This window comes from Ranitomeya variabilis, chromosome 3, assembly GCF_051348905.1.
Source record: "Ranitomeya variabilis isolate aRanVar5 chromosome 3, aRanVar5.hap1, whole genome shotgun sequence".
Lineage (NCBI taxonomy): Eukaryota > Metazoa > Chordata > Amphibia > Anura > Dendrobatidae > Ranitomeya > Ranitomeya variabilis.
The window spans coordinates 669,317,922-669,338,655 of record NC_135234.1 but is presented as its reverse complement, the minus strand read 5'-3'; the positions used below and the strand labels follow the sequence as shown (position 1 = coordinate 669,338,655).

The 20,734-nt window shown below is 43.1% G+C and overlaps 1 protein-coding gene across 4 annotated transcripts in view; it reads right to left on the bottom strand.

The window, feature by feature from the left end:
- LOC143816926 (gametocyte-specific factor 1-like) overlaps positions 1-20,734 on the bottom strand; it is a 157,537-nt gene that overhangs the window by 43,744 nt on the left and 93,059 nt on the right. For all 4 annotated transcript variants that reach the window (XM_077297917.1, XM_077297916.1, XM_077297920.1 and 1 more), the window contains 2 exons: positions 9,111-9,171; positions 2,898-2,986 (listed from right to left, as the gene is read on the bottom strand). In XM_077297917.1, coding sequence (XP_077154032.1) covers positions 2,898-2,986; positions 9,111-9,171 — 150 coding nt within the window. The remainder of the gene's footprint in view (positions 1-2,897; positions 2,987-9,110; positions 9,172-20,734) is intronic.

Below are 20,734 nucleotides of genomic sequence, written 5' to 3'. Positions count from 1 at the left end.
CATTCCATAATAGAACACCGCAGGGGTACAAAAAAAGAAAAAAAAAAAAGAAAAAAAGAAAAGGAAGAAATCCGCAGCAAATCTGCAAAAAAACAAAACAAAAAAAAACCCACCACATAACCACAACAAAAAAAGCGCAGATTCTGACCTGCGTTTTCTGCCAAGAAATGCAGAATCCTGCGTTTTCTGCCAAGAAATGCATAATCTGCACAAAAAAAATCCAGTCAAACCCGCAACGTGTGCATATAGCCTTAAAACGTGGTGATGCAATTTTTGGTATGAAAACTCACGTTGCTTTTTTTTATGCAAATTTTCAGCTGCGTTTTACAGTTCCATTAAAGTCTGAGTTTTCAGAAACCTCATGCACAGCTTGTTCTTTTTGACAAGTACATGTCACTGAGCGTTTTTCACACATTGAAAGCAATAAGTGGTAGAAAAAACGCAGGTATCAGGTTTTGCTGCGTTTTTAGTGCCAAAACCTGATGAACAAGAATCAGATTTTTTTTATCCACTAAACTTTATCAGCATGCACAAGAGAAATGTACCCTGACAAAAATGCAACAGTAAGTGAAAGCTGCTTTTTTGAGGAAAATTTCTTACTACCCAAAAAATCCGCAGCAAACACACAACACATGTCAACAACATAGCCTTAGTGTGACAGCGGCAAACATGGAGATGTGATATTATCAGACCATGTCCCTGTACAGTCAGTCATTACACAGCAGGGGCACATTTATAAGATTATCTTAGCACAGGAACATTAAATTTCAATCACTTAATACTGTGGAATTTATTTTCATTCCACGATCTAGAGAATAAAATTAACGTTTGTTCATTGGAAAACCCCTTTAATCAGACCCTGAAGGAGCTGCAGAGTTCCCAAACAAAAAATGGAGTATCTGTCCATATGATCGCAATAAGTCATACACTCCGTAGAGGGGGCCTTTATGGAAAAGTGGGCAGAAAAAAAAGCCTTTAACTTGCACAAAAATTGTAAGGCTTGTTTTGAAATTTGCAAAAAAGACATGTGGGAGACTCCCCAAATGTATGCTGTGGTCAGATGAGACCAAAATTGAACTTTTTACACACCAGGGTAAACCCCATGTCTGGCGCCAGAACAACACAGCTCATCACCCCAAGAACACCATCCCCACAGTGAAACACGGTGATGGCAGCATCATGCTGTGGCGATTTTTTTTTTTTTTTTACCAACAGAAACATAAAAAATGGTCTGAGTGGGTGTGGAGGGGGGTGGTGGTTTGGAAGGTAAACGATGTGAAATACAGGGATATTCTTGAGCAAAACCTGTTTCAGTCTGTCAGTGATTTGAGACTGGGATGGAGGTTCACCTTCAAATGAGAATGACCTACAGAATACTACTAAAGCAACGTTCGAGTAGTCTAAGGGGTAAAAATGTAAATGTTTTGGAGTGGCCTAGTTGAAGCCCAGACCTTAAAGGGGCATTCCCATCTCTAGGATCTTTTTCCAATATGTAATAGGCGTAATAATATTAGCAAATACCTCCAACTATAAACGTAGTAGATTTTCTGACTCGCTATGTCTCTTTCCTCATATGTGCAGGCATTGCAGCACCTTAGTCATCAATGTTTATGACAACTAGTAACTAACTGTATCAGTGGTCATAACCATCGATACCTAAGGTCCTATAATGCCGTGCACATGAGTAAAGACATCGCAAATCAGAAAAACTATACTACATTTTTTATTGGAGGTATATGCTTATATTATTACACCTACTACATACTGGGATACGATCTTGGAGATGGGAATACCCATTTAATCGCATTCAGAATCTGTGGTCAGACTAGAAGATTGCTGTTCACCAGAGGAAACAGATTATCTAACTTGAAGGGAATGGAGCAGTTTTGCATTGAGGAATGGGCAAAAATCCCAGTGGAAAGCTCAGACTTTGCCAAAGCGACTTGCAGCTGTAATTGCTGCAAAAGGAGGCTCTACAAAGTACCGTAATTTTCGGACTATAAGACACATCCCAAATTTGGGGTGAAAATTGCAGAAATTCTTTTTTTTTGTTTTTATAAGACGGGGGTCTGTCTTATTGTCCGAATTTAAGGTATCTTACCTGAGGGCTGGCGGTGGCAGAGCGGGGGTCACAGGAGGCATGGTGTCGGCAGAGGTATGGTGATGCTGAGGCGCGGTGGGCGGCATGACGAGCACCTGAGCAGGGTCCCTTCCTGCTTAGGTGGGTGACGCCACGGCCTGGTGTCCATGGTGGGGTGGTTGCAGCAGTGCTGTGGCGGCGGCAGCAGGCGTGCGGTCACCTCAGGTGAGGTGACGCCGCGGCCCAGTATCCAAGGCGAGCAGCGAGAAGCCCCAGGAAGCAGAGCACTCAATCTGCGCACGCGCGGCCTCAGGAGGATGGCCGCTGCCACCGAGAAACCAGTGATAAACAAAGCTCTGCTGCTCACCTTTAATACCGGGCCACGGCGTCGTCTCACCTGTGGAAGGGACCTTGCTCACGCCATACCGCATACCGTGCCTCATCATCCCCGCACCTCTGCCGCTGCCACACCTCTGCCAATAAGCCTGCATTTGAACTATAAGACGCACCTCCCATTTTAGTACGAAAAATACGGTACTGACCTTAGTGGGATGAACAGTTATGCACACTTAAGTTTTCAGTTATTTTGTCCTATGTTGTTGCTTCACAATAAAAAGAAAACCAAAATGTTCACAGTTGTGGGCATGTACTTTACATGAACTGATGCAAACCCTCAAAAAAATAAATAAATAAATTCCAGGTTGTGAAGTAGTAAAAGAAATGCCATGAGGGTGAAGTCTTTTGCAAGCCAAAGCATACGCGTATACAGCCACAAGACTCTGCTCTACTTCGCTAGATGTAACAAATAGTTGCTTACTCATTTTCCATGGCAGGACATAGGGGAGAGATTTAGGAGCACGAACATTATTACCAAGAGCATTTTTTGGGTCCATCAAAGTACCAGTGCTGAAAGAAAAAAGAAACAAAACACCACTTTACTGGTATTCTACAGCAAGAAATCACATGCGTTACATTACAATTTGCTAGAAGGTTCTGTTCATAATCACATTTGTACTTCTGGTTTAGGCTACAGTAAAGCTCCCAGGGCTCATATCAAACATGCTCACAAGCTCCCCGTGCTCCCAGCAGGTCTATTCTACACTAGCATAATAAGAAAATACACAGGCATTTAATTTTTATTATTTGTTCCTATACAGAGGTGAGCAGAAATGTAAATAGTGAAGTATATATATGTATGATGAATGGAAGAAAAAAAAAAAGCCTAACATGTATAAAGAATAAAATGGGTATTGTGTAGATTTTGAGCTAGCAAAGTTTATAACAGGCAGGACAACTAAACAGGACAGACACCATTACACAAATTGGTGGTGGATCAATCTGCTCAAAGGATCGTTTTAGAAGAACATTACTAAAGTGATGGGAGTTTTGGGTTCATATTACAGCCAACAATTCCACCACGGACGTGACCAGAAGCAGCAGATCTACAGTTAGGTCAAATCTGATAATGGACACCATCTTCAAACAATATTTGTCCCAGGTATTAAAGTTCTTACATGCTGCACAGAACCAAACAGTTTTGCATAAATGATGCATTGGTTGAACAATCCTGTCCCTCCCTATCTACACTGAGCGCAGCAGCACAAGAGATGAAAAGCCTCTTTTATACACTTTAGTGTTTTTACACATTCGTACAAATTACAAGCTTTTTCCATAGAAATTTTGGTAGTATTTACTTTAGCATATAATCAAACAGTAATACTGGTGTTGTGTATCCACTGGAATATTATACAACCTAAAAATGATACAACCAAGATTATAGGTAATATTTTAATGTAATTTGTTAATAAAAACTAACAGGGATGGAGGAACAAAAGAGAAAACCAAAAGGTGCTAAAAATATGTAGGAAGATGCGGAGTAAGGACGGATTCTAGAGGCTGCTGTCGTGAACCTCTTTGATCAAAACCTGGTAGACCATTGATGGATAAAGTAGGAGCTCAGAGCAGACACCTCGACTTTCAAGGTACTAGGTCTTCGTCCTTTAGATACGGAAGGAAGTCTAGTATTTTAGCCATGTCAGGGTGGAAAGGATCAATGGGAGTGGATCCATACCATGCAGAGAAGGTCTTCCATGACTTGGAGTAGATGGCACTCATGACCATTTTCCTGCTTTTTGCAAGGTATTTATCATGGCATCTGAGAGGCCTCTGGCTTTCAGGACTGCGGCTTCAGAAGCCAGGCTGCCAAGCGTAAGCTGTGAGGAGCCAGATGGCAAATCGGACATTGGTGCAGGTGATCGTGATCTGACAAGTTTCAGAACCCCAAACCGGCTCCTCTTTGGCCAGAGAGGGGTGATCAGAATGGTTTTGACCCTGTCCGTTCTGACCTTTTGTAAAGTCCTTGGCAATAACGGAATTGGAGGGAATGCATAGGCCAACCTGGAATTCCATGGACGAGAGAATTCACTCTTGATTGGGTTTCGTTTGGACCTATGGAGAAAAACTTTCGCATTCTGCCGACTCGTGAACAGGTCCATATCTGGGTGACCCCACTTTGTTATTGACTGGAAAGCTTTCATACAGAGGCTCCATTCCCCTGGATCTAGATCCATCCTGCTCAGGAAGTCTGACTGGATATTGTCGGATCCACTAAGATGAAGGGCCGACAAGGACAGAAGATGATGTTCTGCCCGAAAGGAAAATTCTTCCTGAGACCTGTTGTAGGCTATCGAATCTTGTACTGCCCTGATGTAGATGGGACAACATGACCACTGTGGCGGAGTAAATTCGGACATGGGTTCCCTGAAGTATCGACTTTGCTTCTCTCACTGCTTCCTCTGAAATTAGAGGATCGATCGTCCATCTTTTTGGGCCAGGTTCCCTGATAAACTTCTTGCGATGTCACTGCTCTCCAACCTCTTTTGCTGGCATCCGTTGTTACGGAAGAGACCGGGTGTTGGATCCAAGATATTCCCTTTGCCAGATTTTCTTGGCTGAGCCACCAGTTGAGCGATATTTTTACTTGGTGAGGAAGGGAGAGTCTAGTACTGAGTGCTTCTGAAGTTTTGTCCCAGCAAGAGAGGATACATTTTTTGGAGGATCCTCATATGAGCCTGGGTCCAGGGAACTGTTTGAATACAGGCTGTCATTGGTCCTAGGACCAACATGGCAACACCTTTAGTATTTTCAGGATCCAAACCCTTTTTAAAATTTAACTGTTTGGTGACTGGAAGAGAGGATCTCTGATACTGAAAGTCTAATGATGGGGTCAGATCTGATTTTTCCCGCTTTATGATCCAGCCTAAGGATGTTAGGGTATGTAGGACTGACTGGAGATGTGTTCTTAGGACCAGAATAGAAGTAGCCATGATAAGAAAGTCATCCAGGTAGGAAACGATGCAAATGTTTCCATTCCTGATAAAAGCTACTACCTCTGCCATGATCTTTGTGAATGTTCGGCGAGCAAAAGATATGCCAAAGGGAAGGACTCTAAACTGGAAGTGATGCACTTCCTGGCATAGTATGACCGCAAACCTCAGTTATCAATGGTAGCTTGGATGAATGGGTACGTGGCAATATGCATCCTGAGGTCCATCTCCTTCTGGAACCAGAGAGATCACAGCTGAGGATAACATTTGTTGGAGCTCTGCTTTTAAGATGTCCCGTAACCTTGTTGAAGGAGGCAATGTTACTTCTAGCCTCTGTGGGGGGGGGGGGAGGAGGAAAACTATCGTTATTCACCCCCTGACAGAGTCCAGGTTTTGCAGGTCTGATGTTATCTCCCGCCATTTTGGAAAGAAGCTTGAAGTCCTGCCCCCTACCCGTTCAGGATCATTGCCTTCCTGAACATGGGTTCTGAAAAATACTTCTCCCTCTACCTCTTTTCGGGTAGCTCCAACATCCCAATGTACCTTTTCCTCTGTATGGAGGAATTTGCGTCTGAGTAGGGGGTGGGCGGCAAAATGGCTGCTTTCTGGTTCAGAAAGACTTTTCTTTTTGTTTGTCACCTTTTCCAACAACTCGTCCAGGGCAGGACCAAACACGTATTCCCCTATGACAGGTACAGAGCAGTGCTCCCCAAGTCCGGTCCTCAAGAGCCACCAACAGGTAATGTATTCAGGATTTCCTTAGTATTGCACAGGTGATGGAATTCTTGCATTTCCAGGTAATGCAATGATCACCTGGGCAATACTAAGGAAATCCTGAGAACACAACCTGTTGGTGGCTCTTGAGGACCAGAGTTGGGGAACACTAGTATACAGCATACCTCTTAGACTTGGATAGGATGTCTCCACTCCACATCTTTAACCACGGTACTCTTCTCGTAATGTTGGAAAGCACAGAAGATCTTGCAGGAATCTGGACCTATTCAGCAGAGGCATCTGCAAGGAATCCTGCTGCTTTCAGCAAGAGGGGGAATGAGGCGAGAAAATCTTCTCTAGGGGTACCTCCCTTAATATTGTCTTCCAACTGTTGTAACCAAAGAAACAAGGCCCTTGTGATGCAGGCTAATGCAACATTTGTCCTTAAGACGGTTGCCGAGGCCTCCCAAGACTTCCTCAGTAGACTATCAATCTTGCAGTCAACAGCATCCTTAAAGGGAACCTGTCACACACCCCCACACCCAAGGCATTTTTAACTAAAGGAGCCACCTTGTGCAGCAGTAATGCTGCATTCTGACAAGGTGGCCCTTTTAGTTCAAGTGCTGTAACTGCCGAAATAATCAGTTTTGCAATTTGTCCTAAATACCTTTCCTTCAGTCAAGGAGGCAGGCCTTTACCCCCTGCTGCAGACGCCACACAGCCGTCACTCAAATCTTCTTGGCGCCGGGCGCCGCCTCCTCACCGCTGTTTTGAAATGAGCCGGCGCCTGCGCTCTTTTCTCCTGCCTTGGGCGCTGCCCGTCTGTTCTCATATGCAGTCTAGCTGACTGTGCCTGTGCGGCCGCCTTGCCTATGAATCCCAGCCCCGCAATGTGAATAAATCAGAAGACACTCTCTCACAAACTGTGTCTTCCCCTCATTCTTCAAACGCGTATCAATCACACCTATCCTCAAAAAAAACCCTCCCTCGACCCATTCTCTGTGTCCAGCTATCGCCCGATATCCCTTCTCCCTTATGCCTCAAAACTACTGGAACAGCATGTCCATTTTGAACTGTCCTCCCATCTCTCCTCCTGCTTCCTTCTTTGACCGTTTACAATCTGGCTTCCGACCACATCGCTCAACTGAAACTGCCCTAACTAAAGTGAGCAACGACCTACTAACCACCAAGAGCAAGCGATACTACTCTGTTCTCCTCCTCCTCCTGGACCTATCTTCTGCCTTTGACACTGTGGACCATTCCCTCCGGTTACAAATTCTTTCATCTCTTGGCATCACAGACTTGGCCCTATCCTGGATCTCATCATATCTTAACAGACAGGATATTCAGCGTCTCCTTCTCCAAAACCACCTCCTCACCTCCTGTCTGTCGGTGTTCCCCAAGGCTCAGTTCTAGGACCCCTACTCTTCTCCATCTACACCTTCGGCCTGGGACAGCTCACGGTTTACAGTATCATCTCTACGCTGATGACACGCAGATCTACCTATCTGGACCTGACCTTACGTCCTTACTGACCAAAATCCTACAATGTGTCTGCTATTTCAGCTTTCTTTTCTGCTTGCTTTCTAAAACTGAACATGGACAAAACAGAATTCATCATCTTTCCCCCACCTCACTCTGAGCAGCCATTGACATTAAGGGACAGGTCGGGTGGAGGGGCACTTTCCCCAGTCCCGCACGCTCGGTGCCTCGGGGTGATCCTTGACTCTTCTCTCTCTTTCAAGCCACATATCCAAGCCCTTGCCTCCTCCTGCCGATTCCAACGCAAAAACATTTCCCGGATCCGTGCATTCCTTGACCATGAAACCACAAAAACTAGGGCATGCCCTTATCGTCCGCCTCGACTACTGCAACCTCTTACTCTGGCCTCCAGTCTAGCACTCCGGCAGCACTCCAATCCATCCTAAACTCTGCTGCCCGACTAATCCACCTGTGTCTCAGTTATTTCCCAGCCTCTCCTCTCTGACAGGCCCTTCACTGGCTTGCTATTGCTCAGAGGCTACAGTTCAAAACACTAACAATGACATACAAAGCCATTCACAACCTGTCTCCTCCATACATCTGTGACATGGTCTCCCAGTACCTACCTACAAGGCAACCTCCGATCCTCTCCTGATCTCCCTCTCTACTCCTCTCAGCTCTTCCTCCCACAACCGCATACGAGACTTCTCCCGTGCTTCCCCCTACGCTCTGGAACTCTCTACCCCAACACATGAGGCTCTCACCTACCACAGAAACCTTCAAAAGGAACCTGAAGACCCAACTCTTCCGACAAGCTTACAACCTGCAGTGATCCTGTCTGCTGAACCGCTGCATTACCTGCTCTACCCTCTCCTAATGTATAATCACCCCCCCCCCTGTAGACTGTTAGCCCTCACGGGCAGGGTCCTCTCCTCCTGTACTTGTGTGCCTTGTTTTACTCATGTTTACTATACTTGTCTATATTTGCCCCGTTCACATGTAAAGCACCATGGAATAAATGGCGCTATAAAAATGTATAATTATTTAAAAAAAAAAATAAAAAAAATAAAAAAAGTAGCGTTATGACAAATTTATTTCTGTGTCAGCATATTTTGAGGAGCAGTCTATTTTTTAAAAGAGTGTTCGGTACTAACTTGAAACACATAAAAGCCATTATTGGATACTACCCGTGTGGCATGACTACTTTTCAAACAGCAGTGCGGTCAACAAGAAACATTATCTCCTCTAAATAAATCAGATGGATTATCTCCTACCCGTTAGCGCAACTGCAGCAGCTGTATACTCTACAGGCATACAATGGAGCTGTGCCATTCACAGTCTAGTCAGGTTAGCAACTCTCAGCTTCCCCTGACAACTTATACTCTCACCCTGTGTGCGCTTGTCGCTCGCTCTCTTTATTTTCCTTTGTGCAGCATAGTGGAGAGATGTCCATGCTATAAGTACAAAAGTGAGCACCGAAAACTAGTAAATACATCACTTTCACTTACCTCGGTCCTGCATAAGAAGGTGTACCCCAAATGAATGTGGCCTTTTCCTCACTCTGTAAATCTAAAACACAATAAGCATTTCCATAAGCGTCTTACACATTGGTAGAAATTAATGTATGTATACACACACACACATGCACACATCTTAACTGTACATACGAGCAATTTAAAAACAGAAAAGACTAAGGCAAGTTAGAGAGAAGCCATTGTGCGATAAAAACACAGTACTTGTATCCCTTACTTAGCAATAAGTTAAGGCCCCTTTCACACATCAGTTTTTTTCCATCAGTCACAATCCGTCGAGTTTGAAAAAAAAAAAACGATCAGTTTTTATCTCAGACTCGTATTAGCGACGATTGCGACGGATGGCCTCACATTTTATCCATCGTTCGCTGGATCCGTCGAAAATGGTTTGTCAACGGACATAGAAAACAGAAACCATAGAACAGAATACATACTCATATGAACATAACCCTATACCAAGTGGCACGAAGGGTCAAATCTTAAAAGGACACTCCATTATCTCAAAGAATACCAACAAAAGGAAAAACGAGAGACTATTTGTCCAAAATGGTAACAAACTTTATTTAACACATCTGTAAAAACTACAAAACATAATAAATGACAAAAGCTGGATAATGTGGAACACTAGTGAAGTACCTGTCCCTTTTTTTTTTTACATATTACAGTATATATACGGTGGATGGGTAGAGCCATAGGGTTAGCAGCAATAGAAATAAAGTGCTAGTGCCTAATCTAATCATTCATTCAATGTCCCTCTGCAGTGTTTAATAATCACTACATAGATAGATATATACTAGCTACTCACATTGCAGTCTCACACTTATTGGCATCTACACTAGAAAGCAAGTATATCACTGCAGAGTAGTCATCAAATGGTTTGCTGCCACAACACTACACTACAGTTCAAAATTCTTACCCATAGTTTTCACTCAGGGTCAGGAGCAGACAGCCCCGACGCACGTTTCGGGTGGGCTTCCTCGGGGGGAGACAACGGACATAGTAACGTTTTTGGTGTCCGTCGAAAAAACGGACAGCGACGGATCAGTCGGCGTCCATGGTTTGCTAGAATGGAAGCCTATAGCGCCAGATCCATCAATTGATGGAATCTGGCGACTGATTCCTTTTCTTTTTTTTATAAACTGAGCATGCTCCGATCCAATTAGCTAGATCCGCTAGTCGGATCCATCGAAAAAACGAATCTGTCACCTCAGTTTTTCACAATCAGACGGATTTGTCGAGCCAACGGATTGTAACCGTTGGCAAAAAACTGATGTGTGAAAGGGGCCTAATTCTGTATAAAAAAACAACAAGGGGTGATGTGCACTGCAGGCGCATTGCCCAGAAACACTCATGGCCATTACACAATAGACAAACTTCAATAAGCAGCTCTGGTGAATAGAATATTACAGTGTTCTCTCACTATGAAGCTTCAGAAGCGCTTTCTAATTATTCAATCACCAGTTTAAAAAAAAATAAAAGAAGTCTTAAAAGGTATGAGAAGAGTCTGCTGAATGACCAGTTCGTTTTAAAGAAACTTGCTTACCTTCGCCAAGTCCAGCCCCAGCGGTAACATTACGTTAACAGTGCTGCAGCCAATCACTGAGCACATGCTCATCTGCACACATGTAGTCTACATGCTTTTTTGGACCAAAATATTGTTAACTAAGTAACCTATGCTACTTACATATACTATCACTATTTATGTACTTATTTGTAGTGTCTATGCTCATTTTGTTTTGCATCTTTGGGTTGGTCTGAATTGGCCACAGTGTGATCACGCCCTTACACTTTGCACGTATACAAGTTTCTAGTCCAGCTCAGTTTTTAGATTCTGCTGTAATCTTATACATTGTACAAACAGGGGGGCAAGTCTTCCCTTTCTGAGCTATGTATTTCATCTGAAAAGTTTCCTATGGATAGGTGTCTCAGTTAGGACCCTGTCCTGCCCTTATTCACACTGAGGTCATTTGACAATACCCTAGAGACAGTGATGGGTACACCTTACCATGGCAGGATGGCTTTTATGCCCTTTTGATCAAAATAGCATTAAATAAGTACCCCATGTTATTTACATGTACAATTATTATTTGCTTGCTATAGGGTAAACGCTCATTTTGCTTTATAACTATCTAGATATATGACATGACTTCTGAAATGGGTTAAGTATAGAATCTTTAGTGAACGATGGGCAGTATAGGTTTATGTATGCCATATCACAAATTTTGGGTCCAAGATTCAATTATTCCCTTTAGGACAAACATTGCCAGAAAGAAAATTGTCTTGTATTGAAATCTCTTGAGTGTTTTCCAAATATACAAACAAGAACACAAGTGGCTACTAAAATCTGGTACTTGTCTACCCATGAAAGTGGACAAAAAACATCACCCCTTTTGCATTAGCTTCTGCATTTTTGTTTATTTTATTGCATAAAATGCAATGAAAAACGTTGGCTATATGTTTGAGTAGAGATCCTGTGTAAGACGAGGTGTCTTTCAGGTATTTTCTGCCTGGAACTCGCATGAAAGAGCTAAAAACACAAAACAGGAATTATAATTTGCACTGCAATGTCACTTGTGAATATATTGACTTATATAACCTCATTTAGCGCTTCCAAATCTTTGAAGCAGCTAAAAGAGCAGACTGTCAAAAAAAAAAAAAAAGCCACATAAAATGACCAAAGAGACAACTAAGACCCTTCTGACCAGCATAGCACATCATGAGGTATCCGTTCCTGCATCATGACATACTAAATAGCATGTAGACGTTTGGGCGCCGCTGGTCAAAATGACTAATATTGTGAATAGTTAAGCAAGTTGGAGATGAAATGATCTTTAAAAGCTTTTTTTTTTTTTTCTTACCTAAAATACAAAGAAAAAGCATTTTTTTAAATTTTTTTTTTTAATTTTAACTCCTTTGCACGTTAATGACCAGGCCACTTTTTAAAATTATGATTACTGTCACTTTATGAGGCAATACCTCTGGAACACTTCAATGGATCCCAGATTCTGAGACGGTTTTCTCAACATATTGTACTTCACGATTGTTGTAACATTTCTTCGATATAACTTGCATTTGTGAAAAACGGAAAACGGAAATTAGGTGAAAATTTTTTATATTTTGCAATTGTTACACTTTGAATTCTTATGCTCTTAAAATCAAGAGTCATATCACACAAAATAGTTAAACAGCATTTCCCACATGTCTACTTTTTTTTTTTTTTTAAGTAAATTATAAGGGTTAAATGTTGCCCTGTGATTTCTCATTTTTCCAACAATTTACAAAACCATTTTTTTTCTTTTAAGGGACCACTGTATATGTCTGAAAATACCCAAAAGTTACACCATTCTAAAAACTGCACCCCTCAAAGCAGGGCTTTGGAGTCGGATTGTCGGAGTCAGAGTCGGTATAAAATGGACCCAACTCAGACTCTTCAAATACACTGCTCAAAAAAAGGGAACACAAACAGAATATAACTCAAAGTAAATCAAACTTCTGTGAAATGAAACTGTCCACTTAGGAAGCAACACTGTTTGACAATCAATTTCACATGCTGTTGTGCAAATGGAATAGACAACAGATGGAAATTATTGGCAATTATCAAGACACTAAATAAAGGAGTGGTTCTGCAGGTGGGGACCACAGACCACATCTCAGCACCAATGCTTTCAGACTGATGTTTTGGTCACTTTTGAATGTTGGTTGTGCTTTCACACTTGTGGTAGCATGAGACGGACTCTACAACCCACATAAGGGGCTCAGGTAGTGCAGCTCATCCAGGATGGCACATCAATGCGAGCTGTGGCAAGGAGGTTTGCTGTGTGTCAGCGTAGTGTGCAGAGGCTGGAGGCGCTACCAGGAGACAGGCCAGTACACCAGGAGATGTGGAGGGGCCCGTAGGAGGGCAACAACCAGGCAGCAGGACCGCTACCTCAGCCTTTGTGCAAGGAGGAACAGGAGGAGCACTGCCAGAGCCCTGGAAAATGACATCCAGCAGGCTACAAATGTGCATGTGTCTGCATAAACGGTTAGAAACCCGACTCCATGAGGATGGCTTGAGTGCCCGACGTCCACAGATGGGGGTTGTGCTCACAGCCCAACACTGCAGGACGCTTGGCATTTGCCACAGAACACCAGTATTGGCAAATTCGCCACTGGGGCCCTGTGCGCTTCACAGATGAAAGCAGGTTCACACTGAGCATATGTGACAGACGTGAGAGTCTGGAGACCCCGTGGAGAGCGATCTGCTGCCTGCACCATCATTCAGCATTACCAGTTTGGCAGTGCGTCAGTAATGGTGTGGGGTGGCATTTCTTTGGAGGGCCGCACAGCCCTTCATGTGCTCGCGCCAGAGGTAGCCTGACTACCATTAGGTACCGAGATGAGATCCTCAGACCCCTTGTGAGACCATATGCTGGTGCGGCTGGCCCTGGGTTCCTCCTAATGCAGGACAATGCCAGACCTCATGTGGCTGGAGTGTGTCAGCAGTTCCTGCAAGATGAAGGCATTGAAGCTATGGACTGGCCCCCCCTTTCCCCAGACCTGATGAACACATCTGGGACATCATGTCTCGCACCATCCACCAACGTCACGTTGCACCACAGACTGTCCAGGAGTTGGCGGATGCTTTAGTCCAGATCTGGGAAGAGATTCCCCAGAAGACCATCCGCCACCTCATCAGGAGCAGGCCCAGGTGTTGTAGGGAGATCATACAGGCACATGGAGGCCACACACACTACTGAGCATAATTTCCTTGTCTTGAGGCATTTCCACTGAAGTTGGATCGGATCAGACTATAACTATTTTCCTCTTTGATTTTGAGCATCATTAGTTGTGATTTACGTTGATCATTTTTAGGTTTATTGTTCTAAACACATTCCACTATGTAATGAATAAAGATTCACAACTGGAATATTTCATTCAGTGATATCTAAGATGTGGAATTTTAGTGTTCCCTTTATTTCTTTTGAGCAGTGTATAAAATAAATTGGGTACAGTAGTTCAATGCAATTTGTGGGGAATATTTTTTTCATAAGAATTTGGGAAAGTTACAAAATGTCCTATCAATGTCTGTTCTATTCCTGATCCAAGGTCTAGACTTAGCCGAAATGAATCTGTGCTGCAGTTAATGTTCATGATAAGTAGTGAAGCTCCGCTTCTACAGATAAGGGGAAAAAATAACAGGGAAGGAAAGCCTACATTCATCTCAGAATTTCTGGAGTGAACAGGAAAGCAGGATTAAGGAAGGCAAGTATATCTAAACTGTCAATAAACTGTGCCTTAATCAATAGTCCAGTACATGCTGTCTGTGTGCTTGATGTTTTAGTTTGTTTTTCCTCTTAGCGCACGTTTGGAAAAATTAGCTGCTCGGATTACATATATACACTATACATAGAATATAAGGGGAAAAATGTTTTCTAACATCTCAAATTAAAAAAAAAATTAGCATGATCGATGAGGACGTGTGTGTGTGTGTGTTCTGGAATATGATTCAACAGAAACATGCTCCCTCCCTCCTCCCCTCTTCATAGACTGAAGAAATACGATGTGAAGCATTTAGTGAGCTTGTACCCTGCCGAGACAAGCCTTGACATTGAAAGATCAGAGTAAAACACATTTTACAAACTTTATACTTATCTGTCCTATTGATTTATGCAAAGATTCCCTATTCTTGCAAAAACTACAACACACTTTATTTTTTTACAGGAAAAAATTCTTTTGAGAGCGACTTTACATAATTACAAAATGTCCAAGAAGCATCTTATGAAGTCAGCTGTATTTGAGCATTTCACAGTGACTCAAGATAATAAACATTTTGTGTGTCAGTGTATAAGCGACCCACATGAAAACAAATGCTGTGATGACAAAATGAGTGCATAATCAGTTAGTGGTAAAAAATGCTCCTTCAAGAGCTTCCAATCTAAAAGGACATTTACAACGCTGACACCCAGAAGTTTACAAAGAGTGACAAAAAAAAAAAAAATCACAGAAGCACCAAGAAACCAGAGACCAGCACTTCCCACCATGCAAAGAGTGCCTCAAACTTCAGTTACAAAATATCTTGTAAGTGACAGCAGTACTGTAACAATGACAGCAGATGTGTTTAAAAGACAGCTCATCGAGCTTGTTGTGAAGGACTGTGTACCATTATTATTTGCACGACCAGCTTTTACAGCTCTTAATGGAGAAATGGCTCGCAAAAAAAAAAAAAAAAGTGGATTTGCGGGTGCCATGATCCACTGGGAGAGTCCCTGAGTTGCCAGAACAGGAAGAATATCCATAAGTGACCCCATTTTACAAACTACACCTCTCAACGAATTCATATAGGGGTGCAGTGATCATATTGACACCCCGGGTGCGTCACAGAATCTTATACCATTGGGCAATGAAGAAAAAATAACTACTTTTTACCACAAAAATTTTATTTTAGCCCCAGATTTTACATTTTTACACAAGTAGGTAAAAATGCCACCATAATTTGTCCCTTAATTTCTACTGAACGTGGCAATACACCATACGTAGCTGTACAGCACTCTTAGCCATATGGAGGGACAGAGTGCTATTTGCCTCCTGGAGCGCACATTTTCCTAGAGTAGTTTGCTGACTCCATATACAAAGTCCCTAACTGCTAGAAGAGCAGAATCCCTCACTCAAGTGACCCCATTTTTGAAATGCTATCCCTTTGGGAATTTATCTACAGGTGTAGTGGCAATTTTGACTCCATGGGTGTTTTCCAGAAACAAGCAAATGCTGCGGAGTGAAATTTGCAAACTGCCGCTGTAGAGACCAGTATGTTATGCTCAGCTCATGCACCTGTAAGTTAGGCGGGCTCTCATTGCTTCAGAAATGCCAAACACGTGGACGCTATATGCGGTTTAGGTAAAGTGTGGGGTTCAGAAGGGAGAGCGGCATTTGATTTTGGGAGCACATAATTTTCAGAATTTTTTTGAGGGGCGAGGAGCCATTTTGCTTTTTCAGAGACTTTGTATACCAGTAAAGTGGAAGCCCCAATAATTCCGTTAACAGATGACAGACCTGAGTGGGAAATTGCCTTTTTTGGATTGAGATGGAGGTTTTGTTTGGAACATTTTACATAATGTTTGAGTTCACAATTTTTTTTTATCCTGCGCTCTACACTGGGCACTTACATCAGGGATTCCATCTAAATTTCTGAGTGATGGGATTCAGATAAAACCCCCAAAGGATCCAGTCACTATGGCAGAGTTACTCTGGAGTCAGTCTGGCCTCTGTTCAGAGGTGTCCTTCTCAGAAGTGCACAAAACTGTGGGCAAAGGAGTTTAGCAAGCCTAAAAAGACGGGTATCTGCCTCGTGATAGGAAATCTTCAGATGGGGGTTCTGTCAGAGTCACGTATTTCAGAGATTTACACGGAAACCCCAGTGTAAGCACTCGGCGCAGGATAAATGTGTGCTGAGCCTTACTGTGATCTTTGGGAGGCAGAATGAACAAATCTTCACCTCCTGTTGAATTTGTTTTATTTTTTTGTTATGCCATTCCTTGTGTGGTATAAGCGATATGGCTACTTTATTCTTTGGAACGGTGCGACTGCAGCGATACCGTACTTATATTATTTTTCATGTTTGGCTGCTGTCACACTTAGAGACACATTATTGCATAAACTAGTAGTTGCAGCCACATGCAGACAGCTGGAATTTCTCCATATTTCGGTCCAGTGTCATGTGAGGGCTTATTTTTGTGGGACGAGTTGACGTTTTATTGGTAACATTTTCAGACATGTTTTGATCACTATTCCCATTTTTGGGAGGCAGAATGAACAAACCAGCAATTCGGGAATTTCTCTTATTGGGGAGGGGGGGGTGGGAATGTCATTTCAAGTGTGGAAACATTGATAAGGGAGTTTTATTCTTTGGGTCAGTAAGATTAGTGCTACCTCATTTATATAGTTTAATGTTTTGGCGCTTTTACACAAAGCATTTTAAAGAAAAAAAATATTTTTTCATCACTAATCAGAGCTGAAAATTATTTTTCCACTGGTGGAGCGGTGAGCTGTAGGACGGCTTTATTTTTTTGCGGGACAAGATGAAGTTTTCAGTGGAACCATGTTTGAGTCTTTTTGATCGCATTTTATTCCAACGCATTGTGTTTTTATGGTGTTCACTAAATGGGTTAACTAGTGGGACAGTTATAGGTCAGTTCCCTCTGGATGTGGCGATACATACAGTTATATGATAAAGTTTGGGCACCCCTATTAATCTTAAGCTTAATGTTTTATAAAAATAGTTTTTTTTTGCAACAGCTATTTCAGTTTCATATCTAATAACTGTTGGACACAGTAATGTTTCTGCCTTGAAATGAGGTTTATTGTACTAACAGAAAATGTGCAATCTGCATTCAAACTAAATTTGACAGGTGCATAAGTATGGGCACCCTTATTTTCTTGTTTTAAAATACTCCTACCTACTTTTTACTGACTAAAGCACTTTTTTTGGTTTTGTAACCTCATTGAGCTTTGAACTTCATAGCCAGGTGTATGCAATCATGAGAAAAGCTACTTAAAGTGGCCACTTGCAAGTTGTTCTCCTGTTTTAATCTCCTCTGAAGAGTGGCATCATGGGCTCCTCAAAACAACTGTCAAATGATCTGAAAACAAAAGATTATTCAACATAGTTGTTCAGGGGAAGGATACAAAAAGCTGTCTCAGATTTAACCTGTCAATTTCCACTGTGAGGAACATAGTAAGGAAATGGAAGAACAGGTACAGTTCTTGTTAAGGCCAGAAGTGGCAGGCCAAGAAAAACATCAGAAAGGCAGAGAAGAAGAATGGTGAGATCAGTCAAAACAATCCTCAGACCACCTCCAGAGAGCTGCAGCATCAACTTGCTGCAGATGGTGTCACTGTGCATCGGTCAACTATACAACGCACTTTGCACAAGGAGAAGCTGTATGGGAGAGTGATGCGAAAGAAGCAGTTTCTGCAAGCATGCCACAAACAGAGTCGGCTGAGGTATGCAAAAGCACATTTGGAGAAGCCAAATTCTTTTTGGAAGAAGGTCCTGTGGACTGATGAAACCAAGATTGAGGAGTTTGGTCATACAAAAAGCCGTTATGCATGGCGGCAAAAAAACACAGCATTCCAAGAAAAACACTTGCTACCCACAGTAAAATTTGGTGGAGGTTCCATCATGCTTTGGGGCTGTGTGGCCAATGCCGCATCGGGAATCTTGTTAAAGTTGAGGGACGCATGGATTCCTCTCAGTATCAGCAGATCCTTGAACCTCTTGTATTTGACGCATACGTTTAAAGGTTTTAGGTTTATTATCGTGCGTGTTTCTCCTGACGGTTTTGGGATTGAGAATAGGGAAGAGTAGTGACCTCTGCCTATTTCAGATATGGGAACCCATACTATGACCTGAGAGCTGAACAGTCTCTGAAGGTCTGAGAACATTGGAGAATTGTTTGCCACAATTGTCGGTGAGATATATCTCCCGCACCACAGAGGTGTAAGGTCTATCTTGTAGCCCTCGGATATTATATTGAGGACATAAGAGTTCTTTGTGATCCGTCTCCAGTTGTTCAGAAAAAGACTGAGCCTGCCCCCTATACCTATGGCGTCAGTCTCCTAGATCTAGAGCTCGACCCAAAAAGGGAATTTCTTCCCCTTCTGTTCTGAGCATAGGATCCTCTATAGGCACCTCTGCTGGATCTCCACTGTTCTCTATAGTCAGGTTGTTTGCGAGGTGGGGGTCTTTTCCGAAAGGGCTGAAATTTCTTAGGTTTACCCTCAGGAAAACCTTTTTTATTATCCGACGCGAACTCTAAAATGTCATCTAATGCCTGTCCAAAAAGCCTGGATCCTGAAAAGGGGATGGCACATACCGTATATACTCGAGTATAAGCCGAGATTTTCAGCCCAAGTTTTTGGGCTGAAAGTGCCCCTCTCGGCTTATACTCGAGTCACGGTCGACGGGTGAGGGGGAGAGAGTGTGTCGCATACTCACCTAGTCCCGACGCTCCCCCTGCCCGTCCCACGGTCTTCGGTGCCGCAGCTCGTCCCCTGTTCAGCGGTCACGTGGGACCGCTCATTAGAGAAATGAATATGGACTCCACTCCCATAGGGGTGGAGCCGCATATTCATTCATCTAATCAGCGGTAACGGTGACCGCTGACAGAGGAAGAGGCTGCGGCTCCCGGAGACCAGCTGTCCGGGAGAAGGAGCCAGGGACGCCGGGAGCAGGTAAGTATGTCTTAGTCACTTGTCCACGTTCCACACGCCGGGCGCCGCTGTCTTTGCGTCCTCTTGTTCTGACTGTTCAGGTCAGAGGGCGCGATGACGTACTAGTGTGCGCGCCACCCTCTGCCTGAACAGTCAGTGCGGAGAGACGCCGAGACGGGACGCTGAGGAGCTGCAAGCAAGAGGTGAGTATGTGTTTTTTGCAGCAGCATTGTATATTGCACAGATTTATGTGGAGTATCTATGGGGCAATGGTGCAGAGCATTATATATATGGCACAGCTTTATGTGGAGCATCTATGGGCCCATAATCAAAGGTGCAGAGCATTATATATGGCACAGCTATCTATGGGGCCATAATCAAAGGTGCAGGGCATTATATATAGCACAGCTATCTATGGGGCCATAATCAAAGGTGCAGGGCATTATATATGGCACAGCTATCTATGGGGCCATAATCAAAGGTGCCGAGCATTGTATATGGCACAGCTATCTATGGAGCCATAATCAAAGGTGCAGAGCATTGTATATGGCACAGCTATCTATGGGGCCATAATCAAAGGTACAGAGCATTGTATATGGCACAGCTATCTATGGGGCCATAATCAAAGGTGTAGGGCATTATATATGGCACAGCTATCTATGGGGCCATAATCAAAGGTGCAGAGCATTGTATATGGCACAGCTATCTATGGGGCCATAATCAAAGGTGCAGAGCATTGTATATGGCACAGCTATCTATGGGGCCATAATCAAAGGTGCAGAGCATTATATATGGCACAGCTATCTATGGGACCATAATCAAAGGTGCAGAGCATTGTATATGGCACAGCTATCTATGGGGACATAATCAAAGGTGCAGAGCATTGTATATGGCACAGCTTTCTATGGGGCCATAATCAAAGGTGCAGAGCATTGTATATGGCACAGCTTTCTATGGGGCCATAATCAAAGGTGCAGAGCATTTTATATGGCACAGCTTTCTATGGAGCCATAATCAAAGGTGCAGAGCATTGTATATGGCACAGCTTTCTATGGAGCATCTATGGGGCCATAATCAAAGGTGCAGAGCATTGTATATGGCACAGCTTTCTATGGAGCATCTATGGGGCCATAATCAAAGGTGCAGAGCATTGTATATGGCACAGCTTTCTATGGAGCATCTATGGGGCCATAATCAAAGGTGCAGAGCATTGTATATGGCACAGCTTTCTATGGAGCATCTATGGGGCCATAATGAACTGTGCAGAGCATTCTATATGGGGCAGCTTTATGTGGAGCATCTATGGGGCCATAATGAACGGTGCAGAGCATTATATGTGGCACAGCTTTATGTGGAGCATCTATGGGGCCATAATTAACGGTATGGAGCATCTATTTTTAATTTTGAAA